The following is a 27,857-nucleotide window of genomic DNA, read 5'->3' as shown; positions in this document are numbered from 1 at the left end:
TTCAAGGGGGCTGAATACTTTTGCAAGCCATTGTAAATGCAAGACAGAGTTCCCGTAGCAGGCATGTTTCTACATCAATTGTTCAAAGGAGACTGCATGAATCAGGCCTTTTTTGTCAAATAGCTGCTATTAAACTACTGCTAAGAAAAAGCAACAAACTGAAGAGATTTGTTTGGGCCAAGAAACCCAAGGAATGGACATTCGACCAGTGGAAATCTGTGCTTTGGTCTGATGAGTCCAAATTTGAGATCTTGTTGGAAAACCATTTCAATTGACTACCTCATGAAGCAAAGTTTTTATCACTCAAATTATACTTCAAAGTAGTTTAAAAGAAATTGGACTATATACAGACAAACTCCTACTGGATACAAAAAAATAAAAAAAATAAAGCTGCACTGAATCCTCACCAAAACATGAATGAGTCTATATGAACATTTACTATTGCAACAGGAAATATATTACATTAAAAAAAATTCTTCTTTGGGTATTCGTTAAAAAAAGTCTACCACTGACATATTTTTAGATTTAAGGATTCCACAAATCTTTCATCAAAGCCCAAACAGAAAAAGAAAATGTGAAAAACTGGCTGAGCTAAACATCCATAGGCAAGTCAAGGACCGAGAGCTTTTCAGAGCACAACAGCTTGAGAACAAATGTCAACATTTTTCAAACCTTTACTGAAGGTTCTTTTTAAGGTTATCCCCACACTTAAAAAGCACATTCAGAAGGAACCACTTCACACTTTTACGAGTCTTTTTCTAGATCTCATTCAGTTCACAGAGATGTGTTTTAACACTGGTTATTTTTTGACCATGAGTTATTTTTTTGACCAAAGAGTCACAGTTTCTTAACAGAAAGGTTGGTACATATGAGGCATGTGTGGTTTATTATTATTTTGCTAATAAGCACACACTAGAGCATGCATCCACAGACAAAGAGATATCGCTTTGCCAGGAGTCACTGCTTTGCTCCCTCTCACCCTCTTGTCTTTTTCACTGGGCTTCAGTTTGACCTTATTTGGCCTGAAAAACTGCTTTTCACCCACTGAGCTCTAACAACCAGTGACATTTCTTCTGCCTACTGGTACCTCAGTTGTTTGGCATCTGCATTTTATCTTTTTATTTGTATATTCAAGGTTCCCAGTGTTTTTTGCATATTGCATAGTGTTAGGAGAAGTACAATCACTATCTGCACATTACTGCTGATGTTTACTGCATATTAACATAGGCCCCAGACATGTGACATAGGATGATACTCACATTCAAGCTTGTCCTCAGGACGCCCACCCTCTAGCAAGGAGAGGTAACACACAATGTCCTTAAGCTGCACTGTATCTAGGGGCCTGGGCAGAGTAGGGGTCTTCAGAGGGGTGGAGTTGCCTTTGATCAGCTTTAGTCCTGCAGGACCAACACATGAAAGGTTAAAACATCCTTTATGCCACCTCTAATGTTAGCCCAATAAGCTACTGGGTTTGGATGTCTGATATCAGTCATATAGTCAGAACAATCTGCATGTGTATGGTGTCTAGGGATGACAATACTTCAGCCCTATCACATTGTGTTTAATGGTCCAAATCAATATACTTATTCTTTACAGCCTCATAATTTGGCATAAAATGAACAAATTGACACATATTTTCATGCTCTACATTGCTGCAACTCTGCTGTTTACTCTGCTTTAGCTCTTGTCCTTTTAAGGTCCCACTCTCCTTTGAAAGGTCAGCTGGTCCACTGAAGATGAGACTATAGTGGTTATATACATAAAGGTTAATGCCACTGTGACAGCCTCTCATTTGTGAGTATTGGAGAACTAAGCTGTTCAGTGAAAATGCTGTAAACGTCACAATATAGTACATAACACGTACATTACAGTCAAGTACAACATGTAGAAAAACCCAATCAGCTGTTTTGTTTGTTTGTCTTTTGTTTGTTTGTTTCTTGTTGTTTTTAAGCTGTAACACTGGGATTTTAGCTGTGCAGAGAAGCAGGTTATAAATGTTTTGAAAGGGGCAGCTGTTTTACATTAGTCTTAATGGGTTGTGTTTCATTCAATATTCCGTGTTTGTACCACAGTGTGACAACAAAAAGAGAAAAATATGCAAATGAAAACAGATTTACTCGAAATTTGTCAGTGTTAAAATGCAGTGTGAGCAGAGAGGGTAGGGCAGAGGCAAACACTTAGTAGTGTTAGCTACATTATCAATTCACTGTGCTCACATAAAATAAAAGAAAGCAAACAGAAAACATAAATAGATAATGTTTCTCTTGTTATGGGAAAACTAAAGCTCAAAATAAAGCCTACAGGAGTGAGTAACATCTGTACTCCTACTCTGTAGGAGTATGTAGAAAAACCAGCTTTACAAAATTAAAACACACAACATCAAATCAAAGATTAAAAAACTAAAAAATGTAAACACTAAGATTAAATCTTAGAAACCATTTTCACATCAATAAAGACATGCAAGACTCAAATGCAAAGTCAAAACAGCACAAAATAATAACCTAATAACCTAAACTAAATGTAATAGTTAAAGAAGTAAAATGACAAAATGTCAGATTGTGCTGAGACATGAATTCTACTGTCTCTCCAATTCTACTGTCTCCCAGGCCATGAAGGGCCTTTAAAGTAATAACAAAATCTTAATGTCACTTTGAAAACAAATTTTTAGGGGTCTTTCTATTGCATTTTTAATTTACTGACTGATTTCTGATTGATACCGGTTTAAATAGTGTTACAATGGCCTAACTGAGAGGGAAAATCAATCATGACAAATGAGTGCCATTAAAAGTTAATACTTAGCAAAATTCCTCAGACGGCAGTAGCAGTAGCGAGATTGGGTAACTTTAACAATAATGATTCCATAACGACCTCACATTCATCCCATGGGTGGATAAATGTCATAGGTCATGACACACAATGAACTGAAGAGAATACTGGGTTTTTTAAGTGACCATAAATAGAGAAGTTCTGTTGTTTAAGAGAAAACGGATACATTAGAAAAATATGTCCTTTATAAGTGCAAGAAAAGGTCCGCTATTAATGACACAAATTAGGGCAACCGTCTACCAAATGAACTGTGAAGACTAAGCTTTAAATTTACTGGACCTGAAAACAGGAATTTGGGTTTGGTTTCTCATTAATGTCTGAGTTTCTTCTTTAAAACATATCACTTGCTTCATTCTGTGTCATTAGATGGACACAAAGGGTGATGGGAGGGCTTATAGCTAGCATGCTGGATCAATAAGGGCGAATCGAAACACTCGCACAGGCTGCACTGATCCAGTTTCACACAGCCTCGTAATTGGGGCAAACAATGTGATCAAATGAAGCATGTACAAAAGATCATGAGATGAATAATCTAAGTTAATGGCCTTAGGTAAACTATATTTCTTGTTATTTTTCTAAGTTTTTTTTGTTCTGTGGACAGCTTTTGTCCTGATTGAGTTAAACTTACATTTAATACATGAGTAAATACAGTAACCTGTTAAGATTCTTTAAACCTTTGAATCAAACCAATTACCAGGCTGTGTATTCAAACTATATTAGGATATTATGTTCACTCTTTATGATTATTAATTTACTTACTAATGCACTACCAGCTAACCAAGTATTACTTTCAAGAAAAAAATAATGCCTCTATGTAAGGCTACAAATGAATTTATAGAATGGCAGTTATAGAAACCTCATTGTTTTGCTGTAAATGTACTCCAGTACTCCTCAATCTCCACAAGGAAAGTTTTCAATTTCCAGTCACAGAATAAGACTAGTAACTGGAGAACATTTTTTTATATAACCTTTCTATAATAAACTCATTTTTTCCTGTGGTTCAATGGCAGAAACATGTCTAAATCTGGGAGGCAATTCCATTATTTTAACTGTGCTTCAAATCAAATGTAACAACTAAAGCCCACACACATCATCACACATCATTTTTAGTTATTGTTATTTAAGTTCACAGTAATTAGGAACAATACAATGTTTTTGGAGGAAACCTAGTTATGAAAATTTTACATTTAATCAAGCCTACACAAACATTTGCTACACATTATTTACATAGTTTTAACAGAAATTTGTGAATAGCTCTACTACAAGGTTATCTTTCCCAAAGCTGGGAGTCATGACAATTCTGAGTTTGTTTTGTAATTATTGTCAGGACACTTAGAATGTGGTCCGGTTGTACTTTATCTGAAGCTGACATTTCACACAGATGGTGCAGCTGTCTTGTTTCATGAAACAAAGCTGATGTTTTTGTTAGACAACCCATTATTCCAAAAAGTTCTCCACTTAAATAACAATATACACTTACAACTACTGTTTTAGATATGATTTTCCATCTATGCATTATGTCAGAAAAGGTATCCTCCAAAAACAGAGTGCTTATGACAGATTTGTTCACTGCATGTAAAAAGAAAAGAAGCTATATCTTAAAAATGGTTGAATGTATTCAAAAAAATTCAGAATATTTGGTACCAGAAATGTTATGTTTTAACTGAATCTCTTGGTTTGGGCCTTATCTATTTTATTGTATTTATTTTTATTTATTTATCTACTCATTCTCACACACACACACACACACACACACACACACACACACACACACACACACACACACACACACGAAAGTTCACTATTAATATTGTTGTTAACATTGCTATTAAGTTTAGATATGTTTCATGTATTTGTTCTTATAAGGCAGACAAACAGATGTTTAAACACCCTTTTTATTTATTATGGGAAGAGAAAATATTTTTCCCTCATTTTCTTTTATTTATTTTTAAACCTTGAGTGATCTGCTTAAGTTTTCCTTTTGGACCCATTATACAGGAAGTAAAGCTGAACCAGGAGATTAGCCAACTCAAGCTCTGGCAGTATAGTCAATAGCTAGTTCACATACACACTGTTCTCACTGCTTAGTCACCTTGTGTGTCATGATATCACACTGGAGAAATATACCACAATAAACTGAACATTATGGTTATACAAGTTTATTGTTCAGTTTATGAAAACCATAAATTAAGATTACATTTTGTATTTTGACATTTTTATTGAGGATTTATTAAAGGCCGCCAATATTAGAAGTGTAATAAAAACAATACCAAGACAGTTTTGCCCAACTTACTCTGAGTTTATTGTCTCAAAAATTCAAATCATCCACCCCAACCTCCTTCCTCTGTGGACAATGAAACTTCATAAAAACCTTATCTAATGAGAGCTAGAGAGCCTGGTCACTTGAAGATAAAACACATGTTGCTTTTTAGCACTCAGTGACACGAGACAGACTTTATTATTAATTATCTGAGCTGGTAGGCAGTCAAGGAGGTGTCAAAGCCAAGTGGCAGTGCAGGAGATGCTGTCTGAACGAGGACTGATCTGAAGTGTTAAGTATTATTTTAATATCAGTTAGTCATTACCACACACAAATGAGACATTAGTATATTGCTATAAACAAACAAAACTATTGCCAAGTCAATTGGCAGCTTCTACACTACAATTTACACTGAGTGCCATCGGGCTGGACTTGGCATTAAATTGAATAAATTGTCCAATGGCACAAAACAGAAACAGTGACGGCGCCATTTTTTTTCACACAGCAAAGGAAGAGTAAAGTGATTCATTCTCTACGATGACAATAACAATCCCCAACAGAAGCGCAGTGAAGGACGAGAATAACTGACATATTGGCTGAACCTTAGCAACACAAGTGGGGATGTTTTCTTATACACATCACTGACTATAAAACACCAACATGCTGTGTTTATGAACTGAGGGCATGTTAGGGAAAGAATTTCTTTTCTACACTTACCAGAGACTCGAGGTTTGTCAGAAGATGAGGGACTGGGTTTGGGTCCTTTGTTGCTAAACGACATGTAAAGGTGTTGACAGAACTCTTCAGGGAGTTCACTCTCCAGGAATGTTTGCATAAAGACCTTAAAGCCCTGGAAGTCAATCTCCTAAAACAAAATAAAAATAAGAGCGCTAGTTGTTGAATTCAGGTTTGAGTGAAATGTCGAGGATTTTCAGTATCATGTTTTCAATATTTTGCAAAATGTTGCACATTTTTGTACTTGGCTATGTCTGATTTGTTTTGGGTTTTAGCTTCTTTTATTTACTGCACTATGTGAGGCCTTCATACAGATGCCTTTTTATGCAGCTTTGATGACAACTGTTTTTGTTTTGTTGTGTTTTGCTAGCTGTATCAATTTGCAAGTTGTGTTCAGACAGATACAACAGTGAGCCTATTTTTTTTAATGTCATCTTGCTCACGCACATGGTTATTGCCAGATTGTGGTAAACACTTTAAGGGTTTAATATTTTCCTACAATAGGTTGCATTGCCTCTAGAAGTTTCTACAATCCTTAAGAGAGTTCAATTATTTAGTGATTAGAGAAACTAGAAAAACACAGACAATAAATGAAAAATAAATCAAGAGGAAGAGACAGCAGATACCTGGCTGAGAATTTCCTGCTTCTACACTCCGCAGCATTGAAGAAAGAAAGAATCGCGACATATTCATGGAAGTATCACATGGTTATGTCATTTAAAATGCACAAAATAAGCACATCACATATTTACACACATTTTGAAAATGCAGTTATGTAGTTGTGATTATCTGTTATTGAATTAGAGATTTGTGAACTGTTATGATGCAGCAATTAGTAGTTGAGTATTTTTTTTTTTTTTTTAGTTGCGTTCTTGATTATTGTTTTATCTTTAAAATGTATGCATGTTTAAAATCTCTCTAAATCACTTACTCATGTTTTCGGAAAGAAATGCTGAAGTGTGATATATGCTTGCTGTTGGCATTTCCTGAGTCAATAGACTATAAACTATGTGTTATATAATCCAGTATAAACTGAACATACCTCTTCTGGATTGTATTTAGCCAACACACCATCTCCATGGAACTCCTGCAGCACATCCTTCAGCTTCTTGGTTGAGTCTATGAGAAAACATTCAGACATGCTTTATTTGTGTTATGTTTTATATATGATTGATATCTACATAATTCAGTTATATTATATAGTTCAAAGTACTTTGCATTTTCTGGTTTTTAATTTATAAAAACAAATGTGGGTTCATGGAGTTACCCTATCTGCAGTAGGTGTCATTTTTTTCTGTACCCATGCAGGTGTGGATGCACCTGTAAGTGCTATAGAGGCATGCACGTCATGCACTCAGTATTGCTGATTTAACTTGGATGCAGCATTTTGATGCCTACAGGGAGACACACCTCCATATGTGAGTCAGACCTGTGAAGATGTATTCTGCTCTACCAACTGTAAAGGTCAGACCATGAATGAAACCTGACTTAATATCTTTTAGATCATTTTTTATATTAACCATTATTCAGGGCTTCATTAAATATATCATCCACATTTAGTACAACTACAAACCAGCCATGGCCTTTAACAGGACACGTAAACAGGCATGGCAGACATTTGTAAAAGTACCTCAAGTTCAAATACAGGGCAGGAGTTGAAAACACCAACCGGGGATAACAACTAGATAAAACAGAATTGTGAACACATGTAAAGGTCACAATAACATACTAAAACAAATACAATACCAAATAACTATTTTCAGCAGGGAAGAGATGGACCATTAATGAAATATGCAGGCTGCTTGCAAAGTGAATTAGTACTTAGATAAAGGAAAATGTATCAGGTTAATTCCCCTAAGATGTAAAAAATGTGGTAAATTACAAGTTCTGGGAAAAAGTATTCACTTGAAATAAAATAATACACAAACATAATACACTTAACTTGTATAAGGTACTACTTCTAAGGCAGACAGAAGAATAAATAGCCCTGAATAATTTTCATTTTTTATTTTTGGTAGATACATCTTTAGCATTTTTAAAAAATACTTCTCATTTATGATCTAAGCGCTATATTTTGTCGTGACATGGAAAAATAAATCCTGAACACTCAGTTTATAGTTGTAGCAAATTAACAGCTAGAAAACTACAAGTGTGAATATTTTATATACAGTATGATCTAATTTTATTGTTAGAGGTAGAGTGTACAGGATTTAAATATACCAAAACCTTTGTATTCCTTCTAGTCCATATGAACAGCTGGTGTATTTGTATAGCCAAATTACTGTATCTTTCAAGTTAAGGGAAAACTAAGCAAATATTTACTGCTCATTACTTATTAATAACCAATCTCTATACACCCACTGGCTGAGATGCAGATGTTTGTCTAGCATTGATGATTGAGGCGGTGCCTCGGTGTGGTTGTTGCTCGGACCTCAGCTGCAGCTGTGATTTCATCCTTCTGCTGCTCTTTTTCTGCTGGATAATTTTAATTCCACTACCAATTCAACCTGCAGCATTTCTGTGACAGATGTGCCACTGCTACTGCATGCAGGTATTGTTACATCCAGTGCAGACTAATGTGTGACAGTCAGACTCAGCATAGGCAGTTGGGGGACAAGGTGGGTGAATGTAGTAAATGTGAATATGAATACAGTATATCTGCTCTAGTTATCTCTCTAAAAGCAGTCGTACACACACAGCTGAAGGTGTGCCCACTTTAACTGTGGTCACAGTCGCGTGTAGCATACATTACATGATAATATAACTCGATATGGGTAAATATTAAATGTAAACATTATGTAAAGTTAAAAATCTGAATTGAACCACACAAAAATGATATAACTATTGTCATTTCCCTGAAAGAGACAAAATGCCAAAGACTGCTGTGACTAAAAAACAGACTGAAATCACCACAGTGGCTCATTATTTTCACTCTCTGTTTAAGCACTCAGCACTGGACAAAAATAACTTCATCAGGCAGAGATTTGCTGTGATAATTACTGCATGCTACAGAGAGTTTATGAGCCCTACTGCTGAATCAATTTGCTGCACCACAGATACCAGGTTCTAATGTTAGTGAAGTTAATTTTCTCACATTTCTCTCTAAGCACAAGTTGGTGTGTGCACATTACAAATTACATTAAGAAGCTTGTTTAAGTTTGTGCTTCACGTATGGTATCTTTCTGCTCTCTTTATACAAATGAAAAAGGCCTGTGAGGGATATTTTTTATGTTGATAAGTAATTACTGTTTAATTACTATTTTTCATCGTCACCAACAGATAAATATGCACTGGCCATTGGTCAAGATGGCCTACTGAAATTCAAACTGAGTATCAGAATGGTGACTAGAGATGATTTAAGGGACTTTGTGCACAGCATGATTGTTGGCATCAGGTGGTGGATCTGAGTGTTTTAGAAACTGCTGATCTGCTGGGAGTTTTCAACACAACCATCCCTACGGTTTACAATAAAGAGCCCAAAAAGAAGAAATTATCCAGTAAATAGCAGCCCTTTGTGCAAAAATGCTTTGTTGATGTCAGAAGTCAGAGGAGAATCAGCAGACATGCTTCGAGCTTTATAGCAAGGCAATCCTTACTCAAAAAACCACTTGTTACAACCAAGGAATGCAGAAGACCATCTCTAGATGCACAACATATCAAAAAACTGAAGCAGGTCACAGCAGCAGAGGACCACACTGAGTGCCACTTCTGTTAGCTTAAAAACATGAAGCTGCGGTTATAATTCACATAATTCACTTTTTGTCTTGATTTCTGTTGCAGCACTGGAATGGTAGGGTTACAATTGGGTGCAAACAATAAGACAGCATGAATGGTACCAGTGGTTACTGGTGGTAGTGATGTAATAATGTGGTTGTGTAATAATAATGTAAAAACACGTTGTGCCCCTTAGTACTAGTGGAGCATCAACTAACACCACAGGCCACCTGAGTATTGGCGCTGACCATTTGTATGTTGCAAAGTGAAAATCTGGTTTCTGGAACCTGACGGTGAGTTCACTACATTGTCAGTAGATCTTAATCTACTAGAGCAGCTCAGGGTGTGCTGAAACAGGAGATTTACATCAAGGATTTGCAGCAATAGTGTGGTGTTATCATGCCGATATGCACCAATGTCTGAGGAATGTTTCCAGCACCTTGTTGAATCTGTACCATGAATAATTAGAACAGTTCTCAAGGTAAAATGGGCTCCAATCCAGTTCCAACAGGGCATAACTGAAGTGTCCAGTGAACATATGTTTGTCTGCTTGTGTGTTTGAGCTGAATAAATGTTTCTAGAACTAAAATCCCAACCTGCTATGAGGTAAATCCAGCAGCCCGGGAAGCTGAGGTTATGCTGCTGTTTATGAAACCGAACAGCATGCCCCAGATTTATAATCATCTGATCTGTTGAGAGGTTAGCCTTGCAGTTAAGGAAGGGAAATAAAGCAAATAAGAATAAACCTGTATAAAAAGAATTTGATAGAAAAAAAAACGTATTTCAGAGAATCAGACCTTAAATAGATGTAGTTTGCTGTAGAGCCACCAGTTACTGTACAAGAGCTTGGACCTTATTTACCACACTGCAGATTCTGAAGAAAAGACATGTCCAAAAATCTATGTGTTATTGCTAATAATAGCAGGTATTCTGTCTTTATTTGCATTTGCATTTGAGCTCTCTTCCCCTCTCGACAGCAATTTGTCACCTCCTGCACTAATAGCTTTGGATCTTTGATTTTCTCAGGACGCATTTTACCAATACAGACTAGAAATAAACAACCCACACTGAACTGACTGTGTGTCATCATTATTGACCATCTTTATGAGCACACCAACTACGCAAAACCATTACCGAGCAGAGTGATTATGTATCCACTGCCTGTTACATTCAGCAGGCACAGCTGAATTACAGTGTGTTTTCTCTATCAGGATAATGATTTAACCATTCTGTGCCACACAATAATGAGGAACAACAGAACAGAAATGTAATGTTTTTGAGGCTCATAAACACTCTGAGGATTTTTTTTTTACCTTCTTTGGTAAATAATTGCCCTTCTGTTAAACAGCTCACTGCCGCATAACTTGCATTAGTAAATCTATTATATGGATAGAAGCTCTTAATTGTTGTGAGCCAGATTTTAGGTGCCTGCCTCAGCACACGGCCATTAAATCGTTATGAAAGTGTGAACTCCTCACTTTAATGAGAATGAAGGGTGAGATGCAGTACAAGGGAGATAAAAGTAGAGATTAAAAAGGAAGGCGAGGGGATGGGATGTCCATTGTTATAGCTCAGATAAAGGGATATTTTAATAACCTGTAGCTGCAGAGGGCACAAAGAATTGCCCCAAGCTCATTGAAACATAATTATCCAGAAATTGTCTTCCACACACACACACACACACACATCCACGTGCATGTGCCTCCACACATGTGCAGATAATTGCCCATTATGACCACTATGTCTTTTTTTAATTATACTTCTTCCCTTCTCCCCTTTCTTCTATTTTGAATGATTCAAACCCAAAATATTTGCAAAACACATAAAAACCCCACCATAATGCACTGTGCCAAAAAGAAGAGGAGCGTTTCACAGAATAGAGAACAATGTTGTTTTACACCAAGTGAGAAGCTGGTACAAGAGCTCAAGAGATGGAAAGCATTAATTATTAAGATTCAAACTAAGAGCAAATGAAATAAAAAATTGTTTCAAATGACTAAAACATGTCTTGTTTGGGACTGAAAATAACTGACATATGAAACATCTACTGTGACGTTACACAAGGACACTACAAAAACACCACTTAGGTTGTAGAAACACTGAATACGTAACAACTATTCTTCTCCACAGCTAGTTCCATAATTTGTCTCACTTTAAACGATTTACTGTGACTGGTGTTCGTATCTCCAGCGTCTGTCCAAAACTATGCGTGGGTGGTGCACGGCGTCCTGCAGCATGCCAGGTATCATCATATTTTCCATTCCTGGTACCATTTCAAATGATGAAATGTGTCAACATGTTGGAGTGTAACATAAACTCCAGGAATCCAGAGCGCAGCCTGGTGAGCAGGGAAGCCAACTGTTGGGCTGCAAATGAATCAATCATAGCTCGCCACAAAGATTAAACGCTTCAGCAGCTTCAGTTTTCTACATCAGCAAGACAAGTTAGAGCAGGCAATTACAACGTCAAGATTATATAATTAGAACAACTGATGTTAACCACAGCGACTCTAACTGCACTGCAGTTTACATTAACAGACACACTGTTGTTGTTACCGTGGTGGTTTGATGCTACTGGAGAGAATATGTGTTTGTGCGTAGTGCACGGGAACGTCTGGGTTTTGCTTCCATTTATGAGGAGGATTACGGAAGGCATGATGCTGAAATCCTGCCAGCTTTCCAAGAACTTCCAGTGACGAAGTGAAAACTTGCCTCAACTCAAAACTCACGTGTGAATTGGAGAAAATTAAATAAACAAAGCAGTGACACGAGTTAATGAGGAGATACTTAAACATATTTGTTTTGCTTTTGTAGCAGAGCGTTCGAGCAGAATACGTCATCTATTTCCTTTTTTGTGGAGGGATCAGTCTAGGATATGTTTATCCTAACAGCTTTAATGTTTCAGCCTGTTAGCAAACAGGATAGCCATTTTTTTGTTGTTGCAGAGGTTAAATTCTCGTCTTTTTTATATAAGGAAAACTATGTCGACCTGTTGCCAATTAGAACCTAACTAAGAGTGACTTAAATTCGTTACAAAACACATTTACTTGAATATGAAAGGCACGTAGAGTAAATTATTATTAGAACCTTATTTCTAAACAACAAAAGTGATATTCCTCAAGAACAGGTTTCCTTCTCTTTTTTTTTTTTTTTAAATCTTTATAGGCCTCAACCACTCAGGGAACAAAACATTCATTGCCTTAGTTATTGCAGACTAAGCTTTGCTTTCAATTCCAGCCTGCCATGTCATAAATAATAGGAGGGCAACACAAAGACCCGATGTTATAACAGCTGACATGTAATCTGTAGATGCTGATTTGAGTCCTTGTTCAATTGGTGGGTTCTCCTCTCTCAGGATTGTTTTATTTATTTTTTTTATTTTCTTGTTGTTATGATGCTCATTCACTGCCAGGGTAGTACACAAGTAAAAATATCCTTTTATAAAAAGAATAAAATGTGCAATACACATCTACTGGAAAAGTAAATGCAGTCACACAGTCGTAGGCTCTGTCTCAGTGCCATGCAGCCTGTGAGAAAAGAAGCACTAATGGAAAAGTCTCCTATGGACTTAGCAGAAGCAAAATACTCATTTTCCAAACTGCAGGAAAAAAAAACATGATGTGATGATCTACCCTTATGTTAAAGTGCGTGGGTTAACTAAGGGAGAAGAGCACCTCTGTGTGTTAACTGATTGCATTTAAAGGCTGTGCAATAGGAGACTTTGGAGGTGGGCTGTAATCTGTCTTTCCAATCAGAAGTGTTTTCTGTGCTTTTTTTCAATTGGCTGTGCAGGAAGATGGTTTGGGTGGGATTAGCTCAACTCTGTCCATAACTAAAACTGGCCTAGTGAGTGATCGGGCTTTTCTCAGTTTCAGTGCTCTCCCCATGATACACCCTGAGGTAAACGAAATGTGGCAGTAACAGCATGCTGATTCCAAATATAGAGTGCAGGCTTTTCAATTTAAAACGATTCTGGTTCACTAAGACAAACATGGTGGTAAAAACAAAACTGGGAGGTGCATGCATTTCATGAAACTGTAATTTTGCATGCATATCCATTTTGTCTGTAAGGAAAAACATTTCTAAGCATAAAGTGCAGAATGAGGCCCAGTCTTATTGTATAGATCCCAGTAAGAGAACAATATTCTCCAGAATGCTGGGATGAGAAATTACAGGAAATGTCCGTGTATACTTACCGGCTCAGTTATCTAATCCCAAGTATCTCTTTTATTTAAAAAAAATCTGCTGATGAAAAGTCAATTGCAGTTTTCTGCTTCTTCACAATAAATGTTTTCACTCATCTGCTCAAAGACCAAGGTCAGCATTAAGCTTCAATCAAAACAATGAAACATTTTCATATTCCTATCCTCCTCTGATTATACATGACGTATCTACAGAGAAGCATGTTTCATGCTGACCTGAACAGAGAAGTGTTTTAATGGCAACTGTAGATCTCGGTATCACACAGAGGAGTCACCGTGCATGACTTCAACATTTCAACTATTTATCGTTTGGATCAGAACATCAAGAAACTTGTTGATTTAACTTCTGTCCGAATGTAGGCTGAAAACACAGTTTACACAAACTAGTTTAAAAGATGGATCTGTGTATATAACTTAAACCTGTAGGTGATCTACAGTTTATTAAGATGTCACCAAATAGATTTTCACCTTAAATCCTGCACTCAGAATGTAGACAAAACTTTATACTTTCAGGACAAAAAAATAATAAGGAGTAGTATGATGTAAACAAATCTGCTTGCTAAAGAAAAACAGAAGAAAAGGTGAGAGGGAATAATAATGACTGTTTGGTGACACGGTGTTTGTGAGACTGCACATAAGTCCATCTCCTTTGCCTATCCCTTAGTTTAATTCTCATAACCCTCTCTGGTTAGACAAAGAACTAAATAAACCAGACACAAACCAGACAATGAATCTGGCTTTAAGCATTCCCAAGAAAGCATATTGGTGTATTTCTACTACAAAACATGGAAAAAGTACACAGTAGATATCAAGTTACCAACATTTGATCAAGAGACTGAAGTTCCAGTCTCCTACTGTTAGGTTAAATCATCACAAATACTTTGTAATAATTGACTCTCAAGCTACCTGACTGTGATTATGAAAAGAAAAAAATTAATGAAACAAAATTCATCTTTTCAGAAGAATCTAAGCCAATTTTCTGAGGTTACCATGGTTCTGAAGTCTGGTCATAGACTGTCATGTCGTTACACATTAAGGCTGAGCATTTTTGCTGTTGAAATTGGATGTGATGAGTAAAACGTTGATCTGACTGACAAACAGAGGGGCTCTGCATGTTTTTCTTCCTTTTTGGCTCTAACTGGGATTTACAAAATTCATGTTGTATTTATTAACACATGCAACTAATGACTGAGCTCAGAATTACTGAGGCATCGAGGATGACAAACAGTCATTGTCCTATAGACTTCCATATGACCAAGCTTCTTTTTTGGAACTAGGGGAGTCATCTTCCTGCTGGCCATTAGAAAGATTCCAGGTTTAAGGCACTGGTTTGTCTTTTCAGACCTTGAAGCTGTATTCCTGTGCTGTGGTCAATCCTGTGTGCAGTTTTGACTTCTCCCTGTTCCTGGTATTCTAAATACATGCATGTTAGATTGATTGGTGACTCTAAATTGGACACTTATGTAAGGCACATAAAGTGGTTTGCGCTGTGAAAGTACTTTGAATGGTCAGTAAGACTAGAAGACGCCAGTTGCAAGTCCAACTTTTGTATACAATATACATTTTAGGCTGCAGTTTAAGGACACAGATATCAACCAGACTGTGTAATGTCACCTCTTATTGTCCCTGAAGAAAAAGCACAGTTTCCTTAACACAGTCAGATGCAAACTGAGAGTACCTCCTCTACTCACACTGAGTGTATTCCTGTAGCAAGGCGAATTCAGCTGGGGTCAGTGTGACCCATTTGTCCTGGCTGCTCATTGTGTTCAGGCCACGTCTCTATATCCACCGTGCATTCCCCGTGCAGCAACACACAGCAGGGAGTCTCACACTGGAACACAACAAGACATCAAAATCAGCCCAATTCACCCCCACAGACATCTTTTCTTTACATAATGTCAGTACAAAAAGCAAAGCTGGTAAGACGCAACAGCTTTGTTGCTGAATAAGACACAACAGGATTACATATATTCTCTAATTAGCTGGAGAAAGCAAACATTTGCTGGCACATTTTAAAGCAATAAAGAAATAGATACATTATTTTTCCTCTGATAATCAGAGCACATTTTTTCTTCCTGCCTGTTCCTCCTTCTGCAGCTGCCATCTCAACTAAAATGTCCCTCTTCCTCTGCTAGATCTTGGTGTTTCAAGCATTGAGATTCGTGTTTGTTAGCCAGAGCAGGATGAATAATTTAAAGTTTAAGACATGTTGGTACAAAATACACTATCATTAAAAAATTTGATCTTTTTATACATAGAAACAAGTCCCAACACTAAAAAACAAACAAGTGATATCTAGTCCCATGTATTCACAATTCAATTTATGAAAATTAAAAACTAACAACCCAGGAAGTGTAATATTTGTGTTATACATAATGTCACAACTCAAATATTGCAGTATATTCCTGCCTATCGTTGCTTTGGTGGTTTTGGTCCTTGTACTTGGAATATGCATTTCAATAAAGAGATTACAAAAAATAAAGCCAGTTATAAAAATACATAATTCGACCATGGGTGTGATGTATGTGCAGCGCTGCAGGAAAGAAAATAAGCCCTGAATCTAAAGTCAGCTCATCTGTTTTGCTTAAATGGTTACATCACGAAATGTCTGCAACAAGTGGAGGGATCCTTGTATGTAAAAAAAAAAATCCTAATTTGGACATTAAAAGATTAGAGATCCGCCTTGGTGCTGCTTCAAAACATCATCCTGAGCGGTTGCTATGAAGACAACGTGATCAAGTTCAGGCTAAATGGGTTTTTGTAGGCAGGTACTTCCATTTTTGAGCAGAGTCCAACATCCAGGGTTTCACTGGAGGTAAATTAAGTGGCGTCAATGTTTGTGCTTCACCAGTACTTTTGTCTGCATTATAACAGCTTATAAAGCATGATGTCAAACAAAACGTGTCAGACTCTGTGGCTGATGTAAAGCATTGTGCTCCACTTAGCAAAGGCAAAACACAGAACATCAATCACATGTAAAACAAAGGTGTGCAAACATTAATTTCAGGTTTGACAGGAGAGTATTAAGGATTAGATATCGTATCAGAGAATGGATAACATGCCTCGCTGATTTTTGCCCTTTAATTAAAGCAAATACTGAATTGCCACGCAATGCAAACACATCTCTGAAGTAGTACCAATTCAGCCAACATCACAGCTCTGCTGTTCAGATCCACATGACCTTGCTTTCCCTTTTATTTTTGTGGAACGAATGTGGATGCAGTTGGATGTTTCTGTAGGTGTCACTCAGGCATCTGTGTGGGTGTGTGTATGTGCGCGTGTGTTTCACATTGCCTGTGAAGCATTTGACCCAATAACTGGGAACTGAAAATCTGGATCAACAAGTGTTCATTCATGTGGAGAATAACTGTGTGTGTGTGTTTGTACGCTTGTGTATATTTAATATACAATAATGTGCTTGGTATGAGGTATGAATTTGTGTACTTTAGTTTGAAATCATATCTAAGATCGTGTGTGTGTGTGTGTGTGTGTGTGTGTGTGTGTGTGTGTGTGTGTGTGTGTGTGTGTGTGTGTGTGTGTGTGTGAATGAATGTTCAGAAAGCTTGTGCCACAGTTACTCTGAAGAGGTGATAGGCTAAATCAAGCCTATATACTTAATTGAGTGTCTTTATTATTATATGCACTATATAGCCAAGATAAAGCAACACAATATGAAGCCACCGGTGCTGCTGCCTTAACACACTGCGTGCGTGGGAATCAGCCTCCCTCACATAAACTTTGATCTGCCTCTGGAGCTTAAACTAGAAATGCTCTGCACTGTCTTTCTTAATGTTTTGCACAGGCAGCAAAAAAAAGAAAAGGAGCTGATGGGAAATCTTGTTGTTTATATCAGATCTCCACTGAGTCTAATTCCAGCACAGAGATACAATCTCAAATATAGTACTGGTGTGTGCAGTACGTTCCTGCTTCGCACTGCACTGTAATCATCCTCCTTTTCGGCGTTGCCTGACTGCAGTGCATCCCCACAAAAACACTCAGCTGGCATCCTCTGAACAAAACCCAGCTCTGCAAATGTTATCAGATAAGCTTCATTATCCGTTAGTAGTGCAGTGAGGAGATAACATGTAGAACCATGTGTTACACACCACTTGGAGAAGATCTTAGCTCAGACACCACTAATGCTTTGACACATAGAATCAGTAGGTAGTGGCCACTGCGACATGCAACACAGGGAATCAGATGAGAATTCAACATGCCTCGCTCACCTGCTGCAGATCTGGAGTTAATCACCAAGACAGATGAGGGAGGAGTCCTTTTGGGCAGGCGTTTTCAGATGCAGCTCCTCACTCACATTCCTGCCGTGCCCTCCTCTTGATCTTCTCTTAGCTGCAAGGCAAGGTGGGTGTTGTGCAATTAGATGGAGTGGAAGAGTGTGTATCTGTGTAAGAAAAAGAGGAAGGAAGGAGCAGCAGCAGCCCTCTCTGCTTCCTGTCAGTGTATGAGTATGTGGATGGGTTAGTGTTTGTTTTTCTCTGAGGCAGAGTCTGGTCAGAGCAGCATCACAGGGGATGTGGGGTGGTGAGAGAGAGAGCGAGAGAGAGAGGATGAGGGAGAGTAAAATCATCCAGCGCTGCTCTGCCTGCAATGATCAGTTTCCATACTCCCGCTCGCTCACGTCACATCCCTCCATCCCTCCCCTCTACTGCTCTGTTATTCACCTTCCCCTCCCTCCCCTGAAAACCCGGAGGTCCTATGCTCTCTCGCTTTCACTCTGGCTTTCTCATTTCCCTCCCTACTACTCCCCAATTCTCTCCTCCTTTCAAGCTATCTTCACTCTGGTCACTGTGTCACACATCAGCCGACCACATTAGCATTCCAAACGGCAGGCAGTAAGTGCAGCAACCTGTAGGATGTTCTCTTCAGAGGGCTGAAAAAAGGTGGGAAAACTAGAAAGATGAAGACAGAGATGTGAGAGAGGGTGAAGGGTGAAGCACAAGTTGAGAATGAAAGACGAGAAAGGGTGACAAATAGAGTGGAAATAGAAAATGACAGAGATGATGCACAGGAGGTGGAGGAGGTGGTGGAGGAGGAGGGCACGCTTTTTGTGAGCAATTTTTTTCCATTCTCTTCTCCCATTTTTGCACAGAGGACACACAAACATAACATCAAACAGATATGAAAGCTCGTTTTCAGTACCCATCAAAAGAGTATAGTCAATAATGAGAATATTTGTGATTTTTAGAATAGCTTGTTAAATGTAGCTGATCTATAAATATATGGACCTAACACTGGTGGTTATAAATCCATTTGTAGTTATTAATTTGAAGCTATAGACACACAAAACAGTTACGAGATGCTTCAACCACAGTGTAATTTTAATATATGTATAGAAAAAAACAGTATAGGTTATGTTGATATGCAACAATAAGCACAGCAACAATATTAACAACAATACCAAAAACAACATGAGATGAGGTACATTATGAGCGTCAGATGTCTAACTGACTAGTGGCTCAGAAACCCATCATGTCAAAGTGCTTGGCATTAAAGAACATATCCACCCTTCCTCTACCCCTGTGTAGCGTAAGCCTACAAAGGTTATAGATCCAGAGAGAATGCCATCACCATGGCTCTCCATGTCACACTGACCTATCTTAAACAGAAGAGGGCATAGTATGTGAGGATGCTTTGTATTGACTAAAGCTCTGCATTAGCTGATAGGTTTCAATAACTTCCTATTTGTGTGAATCAAGGATTTCCTGTCTTACCACCACCACAGTCAGATTTACTGGAACATCTACGTACAAATGCAGCCCACTTCTCCCCACACAGCCTGAACACAAAACAATCATTAAAACTGAATATGTCACAATAGCACTGGGACTAACTTTAAACATGAATTAGAAAGCCTACAGAGATTAAACCAGGATGGTGTAAAATCTCAATTTGTTACTGAGCATCGATGAAACAAAGAAATCACAGACTGCAAGAACCTCTCCCTGCTGAACATTAAAAGAAGGTAGATAGGTGGGTTACCAGTATAAGTTGCATATATGTATAAAAGTCGTAACCACCATGACATCGGCTTCTGGTTTCTGGCTATAAACAGTAAACAACGTCTGTGTCTGAAAATGTATTCAGAAAAAGCAATCTATCTGAAGGCTTAACTGGTGGTGAAAGCACTTACAAAAAGACTGATGGTCCTATAAAAGTTACTCATGTGATGTCATAAACAAATAACCCAGGAGTTGTCTGTCAAACAGGATGTGATATAATCACTAGTTGCTAGGGAAAAATCTGTAATCCCTGACCGATTGTCAAGTATTTCCTGCGGGTTGCTGAAATTGTCTGCAAAGACGTTGCTGTATCAAAAACCTCCTTGTATTTGCTTTGGTCACGAGCAGACTGTCACAGTTGCCTGTAGTTTGCATTGAAAAAAACTGACATGTCTGCAAACACTCACTTACTACTTGCCAAGCGGTAATAAAGCTTAAAAAAGTGCAATGCAAATTTTTACCTTAAATTCACGAATTCTCGATTTCTGGATTACATCACCTTTTTTTTTTTTTTTTAAAGTGATGCAATCCAGAAACAGTTATATAAGAAATTCTCCAAAAGTCACCAACATGCCACCACACAGTTAGAAGGTCCAGTTCAGTAACTCAAGCCTTGACAGCCAATGGCTATTGGCTCCACATACGTTTGTTTCTAGTTGTACAAAAATTTTAACTTCATTTTTACTCAAGCTAGATGCTTTAACATGGGAGTCTATTAGGACTGACTTGCTTTTGGAGTGTCAAGTGGCCATTTGAGGAGCTGTAGATGTTTTAAGATAAGATAAGATAACCTTTATTAGTCCCACACGTGGGAAATTTGTTTTGTCACAGCAGGAAGTGGACAGTGCAAAAGTTATGAAGCAAAAATTAGAATACAATAAGAATAAATACAGTACACAACTGTACAGAATAGAATAAAATAAAATACTATATACAGTAGAATAGAATATACAATAAGATAAAAATAGAATACAAATGCTATATACAACTGAGTAAAAATACAACGATGCCAGAAAAGATTATTGCACTTAGTCTTATTGCACATGTGTGGATGTGCCATTAGCACTGGTGCAGTTTCTATCTTGAAGATTCACAGAAATCTTGCATGGTTAATCAGTCCTGCCTGCCTGGCCACTTAGGAACTATTTGGTGAGCTATTTTTACCACTTTTCTACATAGTGTACTGGATGCATCACAGGATGGCATACCAACTTATAACAGCACACAGGAGAATTTCCCTGAGAGCGATAAACTATCCTGAGAAAAATAAAGGTTTCGCCTCACTGGGAATAAACTGCTTTGGCTTTCAAACAGTCATATTTCTGAGATTAAAATAATGCTTCCTTTTGTGGCTGTATTTAAAAAAGAGGGACAGCTTCCTTAGGTGATGGGTGTTCATCCTTCATTAATATTCAAAACACAGTCATTGACATTTTAGACATTTGAGCTGATACTCCTATTCAAAGAGATGCATGCTGAGTGCTCACATACAAATTAGCTCAATTTGGCCTCAGTTGAAGCAATCAATAGTAATGAAGTCAGAGGGTTAAAGCCACACCACTAACATATGAAATGTGGGAAATCTCCCCAGTGGCACAGAATGACACAAATTGGCACAAATTTAACCGAAATCAAGTTTCAGTGTTGGTTTGATGCAGGAAATGTCTATCGTAAGAATGAGTCACATTTAACCCTTTCAGCCACACTAAGTGCTTTTGTAGTCTGAGCTCAACTGACAGCTGGCTTTTCACTATAGCTTAAATTGTGGTAGTTATAAAGATTTGACGTCGCTCCTTTTTATGATATTTCAGATGATGAAGGGTGTCATCCAACTTTGATTTTGGGGCCTGGATTAAAAGATAAGTCCCAAACACATAAACACAGGTGTTTAAGTGTGCAGCAGAATTGTTTTGTGCTATGTTCACAACAAAACACTTCTGCAGTAGACATGAAGGTGACTCAGCAACAGTTCTTGCCCTGCAGTTCTGCTTTTCACTCAATGTTGTGCAGAGAAAAAGACTTGAGAGTAATAAGCATTTCACTTCTTGGAACAAACCTAATATATCCTATTCAGTTACCAGCCCACCTTTAGATAACCTGTACATTGAAACCTTTTATGTAACCTCCCACCTACTGGAAGCAGCATTTAATCCGACCCACAAGCCTCAGCATGAATTGAGTTTCATAAAAGGTTGCTGAACAATGACCCAGATATTGGCAGTGTGGCAGTGGCGCCTCCAGGCTATCTGGGTAGGTCATGTGGGCGTTTACATTTGTGTCAGAGTGGCAGAGCCAGTTGAAATATTGACATGTCCTTCACATGTGACTAGCAATGACTAACTACAAGACATCTGCTTCTCAGAGTGATGTGCAGCCAGGATCTGGCCGATTTTACTGTATAATTTGAGTATAATTAAGTTCATTCTAAAACAAAGAAATCTATTATAGGAAAAACATAATTACATAAGTGTCACTATTAAAGTTTATTTACACAAAGTAAACTTTAAGCAGCGAGCTGTAAGGAGACACTGCTCTTATCAGCTTGTAAAGCTGTAATGATGAACATGTTGGCCAACATTGCTGCGTCTGCTTCCTCTTTGCATATCAGGCAAACACAAGCTTTTAAATGTCAGTACTTACTGCCTCCGGCTTGGTATCCAACAACTCCTCAGTGAAATGTCTGGCTATTTAGATGCTAAACGTTCCGCTGTGTTTACCAGCTAGCTGATTACTAAGTTTGCTGCGGTGCTTGGCAGGTTCATCAAAGAATTTTTAGTGTAGTTTCAAATTAGACTATAGGGAGTGGGACGTGTCAGACCGAACCAAAACAGAACATTAAAAAGAAAAAAAAATCTATGAACAAAGGCCTGTTCTCAAACCAGTCATACTGATTCTGCAAAATATTAATGAATCCAAACACAAATACACACAAATACAAGTGAGGCCTGCTCTACGAAGGTGGTTTCGTTTACCCTAACATTACCAGTTGGGCTAACCAAGTAAAATATTTTACAAAGTAGTTCAAACTAAAATATATTTTTTTAAATAAATAAATATGTAACACAGACTGAAGGTCTTGTGTGTGAGAGAGAAAAAATATTGTATTTAATACACTGTATGAATGTATATGTGCTTTAAATAAGACCTACTGGATTAATAATGTTTAGATTATATAGACCAGGCAGGGAGGTAGGCAGGTTTGTTGAATGTGTGCAGACTTGTCAGAATTATATTTGTATCATCAAGAAAGTGGAGGGACGTGACAGACTGCAACTGTTATTCCAGTAAATGTTTAGATGTGCATAATATTGTTTTAGCATTCTTGTTTTAGCAACAGTAAAAAAATAAATATTTATAATATAAATAATTCAAGTAGAGCTGTAGCCTACTGGCATTATGCCAAATATAGATTTTTCAGCACAGCCACTTTATTTTTAGAGCCTAAATATTTTAAAGAGTGGCACCAATTTAGCTCGAGTCAAATTCAGTTCTTTATAAAAAATGAATTATTTGTGAAATTTTTTTTAGAACATTCTGGATCCTGATGACACAAAAGATAGCCCTCAGATGTCACTAAGCTCCAGGAGCAACAGACCTGCATCATTATGAGATCATTATATATATGTGGGGCAGACACAATGGAGGCAGGTTGAATTAGCCTCTCTGCCTCAATGACACCCTTCTGTCTCCAAAAATAGAGTGAAACACAGACAAAAACACACATAGTACACTCAGCTTTCTGTTAGTTTCGTCTTGTCCTGAGTGACAGGATCGGAGCTGGTCTGGGGTGGAAAAAAATCTCTTTGGTTATGTTTAATTCATTTAGTCATTAATTTTTGTTTTTGTTTTTATAAAGCCAAATTTAACTGAATGATGAAGAAAGTAGTACTATAAACACCCTTTGTTCTACACAATACTGCAATGAAAGCAATTTTAGGTTCTATGACTCAAACCTCTTTCTCAAACAAATGTCCAAAGCCCATATCAGTTCTACTTCACTCTTCCTTTGTGCTATAAATAACAGCCTGGATGTGGAAGATAGACAGAATCATAAAGGGACCATTATATAAGTCGTGAGCATCTACACAGGGTGACCCTTGGTCTTTCTTCCCAGAGGAGTTGGTCAGATTGATGCTGGCTAGGTCACAGACAGCTGGGGCTTATTTGCCATGTATCCATCCCCAGGCAGAAGCCAAAGAGCTTTACGAGGTAGAGCAACATTCATGTGTAAACACTAGGCAGCAGTCATTTTGAGGAAGTGTGTCCGTGTGTACAGGAAGTTATGGAAGGGAGACTAAAATGCACAACTAATTTCAGTTTTGAACGTGTTGGAGAAGATGTAACTCCTCTGTTATAACAATTAGACTTCCCAATACTTTGAAGCATAACGAACTTAAAGATGTCCAAATAGATCCATTAAGTTTTCAATCTAAAAAATCTCTACCTTGTAGTGCAATATTTCTTCAGATTTAATGTTCAGCAAATGACTCCAGCTGAAGATCTTCCAACCATTTATATGAGATAAAATCTTAATACAATCTGATATTTACATATGATACTTTTCATCAAAGCAATGTGGCAAATTTAAATGTAAACATGCCACAATTTTGTCTTCCTCGCTGGTTATTTTATCTTTCTTATGCTTGATCAGTTCTTTGAAGATGGATGGATTTTATTTTTAGAACAGGAGAAAGTGCTTGTGTGAATGGGTGAATAAGGCACGCTGTATAAAAAGTGATTTGAGTACTCAGAGAGTAGAACAGCACTATGTAAGAATCAGTCTATTTACCATATTTATATATGTGAGCAATGATCTTTTGATGATCTTTGGTGAATGGGAATTGAAATATATCCAGAAGATTTAAGCATAATGTAGAAAACATAAAAAAAATAAGTTAGGAATATCAAGCTTCAAATACTAGCCATTTTAAAATGTCTTATGCAAATGTATTTTTAAAATACTGATAATATTAGTGATAGTGATAATAATATAGTAGGACACAGACTGTATAACCACTGACACATTGTTTCATGGTTGTATCTTTGTCTCTGTTGTCATGGTATTTGCACCAGTGTTTGCTAAAAGCATCTTTCAGATGTTCAGCTGTGACAAACTATGCTTGTGTAATTTGCAAATCTTTTCAGTGGAAAAATATTTGTGGGTGAACAAAGTTTATAGGTTTAAAGCACCAGTAAAACAAACAAAAAGATTCTTCATGTATCAGATGACACAAATCTAAGAAATTTGTGGTTTTTGTGCCCATCATCCACATCATCCTGTGGCTCAGACAGTAGTGACTGCAGTGCACGGCAATCCACTACACGCCGCGAAAATACAGAAATACAGCATAGCCATGAAATGTTGGAGCCTCTGTACATGTATGAATTTAAGGGGTGTTTACATGTGCCCACAATTACAAATTCATGCCAGTGTTTGTGTAGTAGGATCTCTATCTGTCCCCATGGAGAGCACTGAACTATAGAGTATTAACTTAGGATGAGTCACTGGAACATTCTTGGCTCAGAGGGAGCAAATCACATTTGTTCACTCTTCCCATCTGCCATGTAATGAGGGAAAAGGAGAAAAAACAGGGAACCACACAGACAAATAACAGATGCAACTGATGAATGACATCGATTTATTTATACAGCATTTATATAAAACAAACAACATGTGTGCAATACTAAATAAACGTTTTTCGTTAAAGAGAATTGAATTTTCTTTCAAACGTCTATTTAATGTCATAAAATTAATAGGGACTAATAATGCAGTGTTTATCATTGCTCTACAATTCATAGATCATAGACCAAAGGGTTTGGGTATGCTTACTGTACATGGCTGGGGAAATATACATTCTGCAGGTTAAAAGTTGTGAAATAAAAGTGAGAATACTGACATCAGCCTGTAGGCCTCATTAATTATAAATATATGTTCCTATAATAATAATGGACTGCATTTATATAGCGCTGGTGGAAGCAACAGCTGCCCTGGGGCAGACTGACAGAAGCGCCATCGGCCCCTCTGGCCAACACCAGTAGGCGGTAGGGTAAAGTGTCAGATGTGCTTCCCAAACCCCTGAGCCACGGTCGCCCTATACTCAGTACTGTATCAAATATCTTGATCTTAATTCATACAGTTCAACTGTTCTGTGCGTATGGAACTTCGCCTTTGTTTTATGGTGTCTCTTCATATAATGGCAGCAAAAATGAGGGTTTAAGTTACTGGGTATCATTTCTATTTTATTTTATCGTTTTTAAATAGTGTGAATTCACAACAACAGTGATCCCTGCTTTTAGTGTACTGTAAGAACAGCCATGGTTACTTCTTGCTAACTCGACACACTTTAGTTCAAAACACCTCACATGTGGGAATAAATTCCTCTCACCGTCAGCTGATCATTTGTGATATTGTTCATAAAAAATCATGTAAAGTTCATGACATCCTTGAATACAAAATTCCAATACTTAACCAGCAAAAATCCATTCTTGACTTTATTTGTAGATATAATCATTTCCACTGCAAACTTAAGCTTTCTAAATAACCTATATTCAGTTTTCTGTTGCCTGTACATATACCTAATGAGGTTACTATAGAATCTGTGGCAAGATCTGAAAACTGCTGTTCACAAACGCTGTCCATCTAATCTGACTGAGCTGGAGCTGTTTCAAAGAAGAATGGGCAAAAATTTCAGTCTCTAGATGTGCAAAGCTGGTAGAGACAGACCCTAAAAGACTGGCAGCTGGAATTGCAGCAAAAGGTGGTTCTACAAAGTATTGACTCAGGGGGCTGAATAATTACGCACACCCCACTTTTCAGTTATTTATTTGTAAAAAATGTTTGGAATCATGTATGATTTTCGTTCCACTTCTCACGTGCACACCACTTTGTTTTGGTCTTTCACGTGGAATTCCAATAAAATTGATTCATGTTTGTGGCTGTAAGGTGACAAAATGTAGAAAAGTTCAAGGGGGGCGAATACTTTTGCAAGCCACTGTAATTATGTCATTTTTATCAGCTATGGAGTGCATTTTAAATATATTAACATTCATAAAATTATTATTTGTTAAACAAGGTAAAGAAGTAATAAATTATTTTATGTATCAGTTATTAACGTAATCAGTTAACTAAAAGTTCCATTAGTTTAATTTAAGATTATTAATTAATTTATAATGGTTATAATAAAGGTTGACTGAATACTATTAATCAGTACCATAGCAGTCATGATGGATTGCTTCCAAATGTTTATTTTACCAGGATCAAAATGTTTAATGGCTGCTGACTTTCTGAGTAGTAAATAAAAACAATGCAAGGCAACGATTCAGAAGTGCGCTCCTAAATCTTATGCTTCATTTGAATAAAAGTGGATTTAAAAAACAAAAACAAAAAGCAACAAAAGGTTTTAGATACAGCACTGTGCACCGATATTAACAATGATCAGGTGTGTGTTTGTTCCAGGTACTGTAGCAGTGATCAGCACATCAGAGGTGATGTTGGTGGAGTCGCCGGTGCATTCAGGCGTTCTCAGGTTTTCATGACCACTGCTGATGTGATTGGTCCTCGACCCAGTGAGCAGAACACATCCTTACACTAACAAGTGCTGCGATGTTATCAAACTGGCATGACACTACCTTCATTCACATGAGAGCAGAATAAGAGCTGCATTCTTCGCCGTCTCTCCAACCTCATATTTTCATTCCATTTACCATTTTCTATTTTTTTGCAGTTCAAATGACAAGATCAGTAATACATTTAGGATCCATCAATTTACGTGCTTGATTTAATTAAACTGTCTGAGTGCAAAGCAGGAGGAATCAACTCTGCAAAAAACTGTAAGAAGCGAGAGCACGTGTTGTTGGAGATTCTCGAAACTGATGTTTAGTCAGCAAATTCATCTATAGGGTGATATAGATGGTTTCTGTCTCTTCAATCAAATAAGGTCTTGGCTAATTTTCAAGCTTTAAAAACAAATACTGCAAACTAGGCCTAGTGTCTGACTTGAAGTGTGGAGAGCTCGCTCAGAGCAGAAATTTATGAGCAGAGAGGAGTTCTGGATGGAGCCAAGTGTCCATGACCTCTGAATAAAAACCCTGAAATGGTCTACAT

At 37.5% G+C, this 27,857-nt stretch overlaps 1 protein-coding gene across 1 annotated transcript in view; it reads right to left on the bottom strand.

Moving 5' to 3' along the window:
• Nucleotides 1-18,264, bottom strand: part of dgkb (diacylglycerol kinase, beta) — a 72,965-nt gene extending 54,701 nt beyond the window's left edge. The window contains exons 1-6 of the mRNA XM_013912429.1: nt 17,963-18,264; nt 15,428-15,567; nt 6,864-6,940; nt 6,448-6,468; nt 5,804-5,951; nt 1,260-1,397 (exon numbers count right to left, since the gene is read on the bottom strand). Of these exons, the coding sequence (XP_013767883.1) occupies nt 1,260-1,397; nt 5,804-5,951; nt 6,448-6,468; nt 6,864-6,940; nt 15,428-15,497 (454 nt within the window). The 5' untranslated portion in view covers nt 15,498-15,567; nt 17,963-18,264. The remainder of the gene's footprint in view (nt 1-1,259; nt 1,398-5,803; nt 5,952-6,447; nt 6,469-6,863; nt 6,941-15,427; nt 15,568-17,962) is intronic.
• Between the last annotated feature and the right edge of the window lie 9,593 nt (nt 18,265-27,857).

Source organism: Pundamilia nyererei, unplaced genomic scaffold (assembly GCF_000239375.1).
Source record: "Pundamilia nyererei isolate P.nyererei 1_Seehausen unplaced genomic scaffold, PunNye1.0 scaffold00090, whole genome shotgun sequence".
NCBI lineage: Eukaryota > Metazoa > Chordata > Actinopteri > Cichliformes > Cichlidae > Pundamilia > Pundamilia nyererei.
The sequence above is the reverse complement of the archived record's forward strand: the minus strand, read 5'-3'. Positions and strand labels throughout refer to the sequence as shown.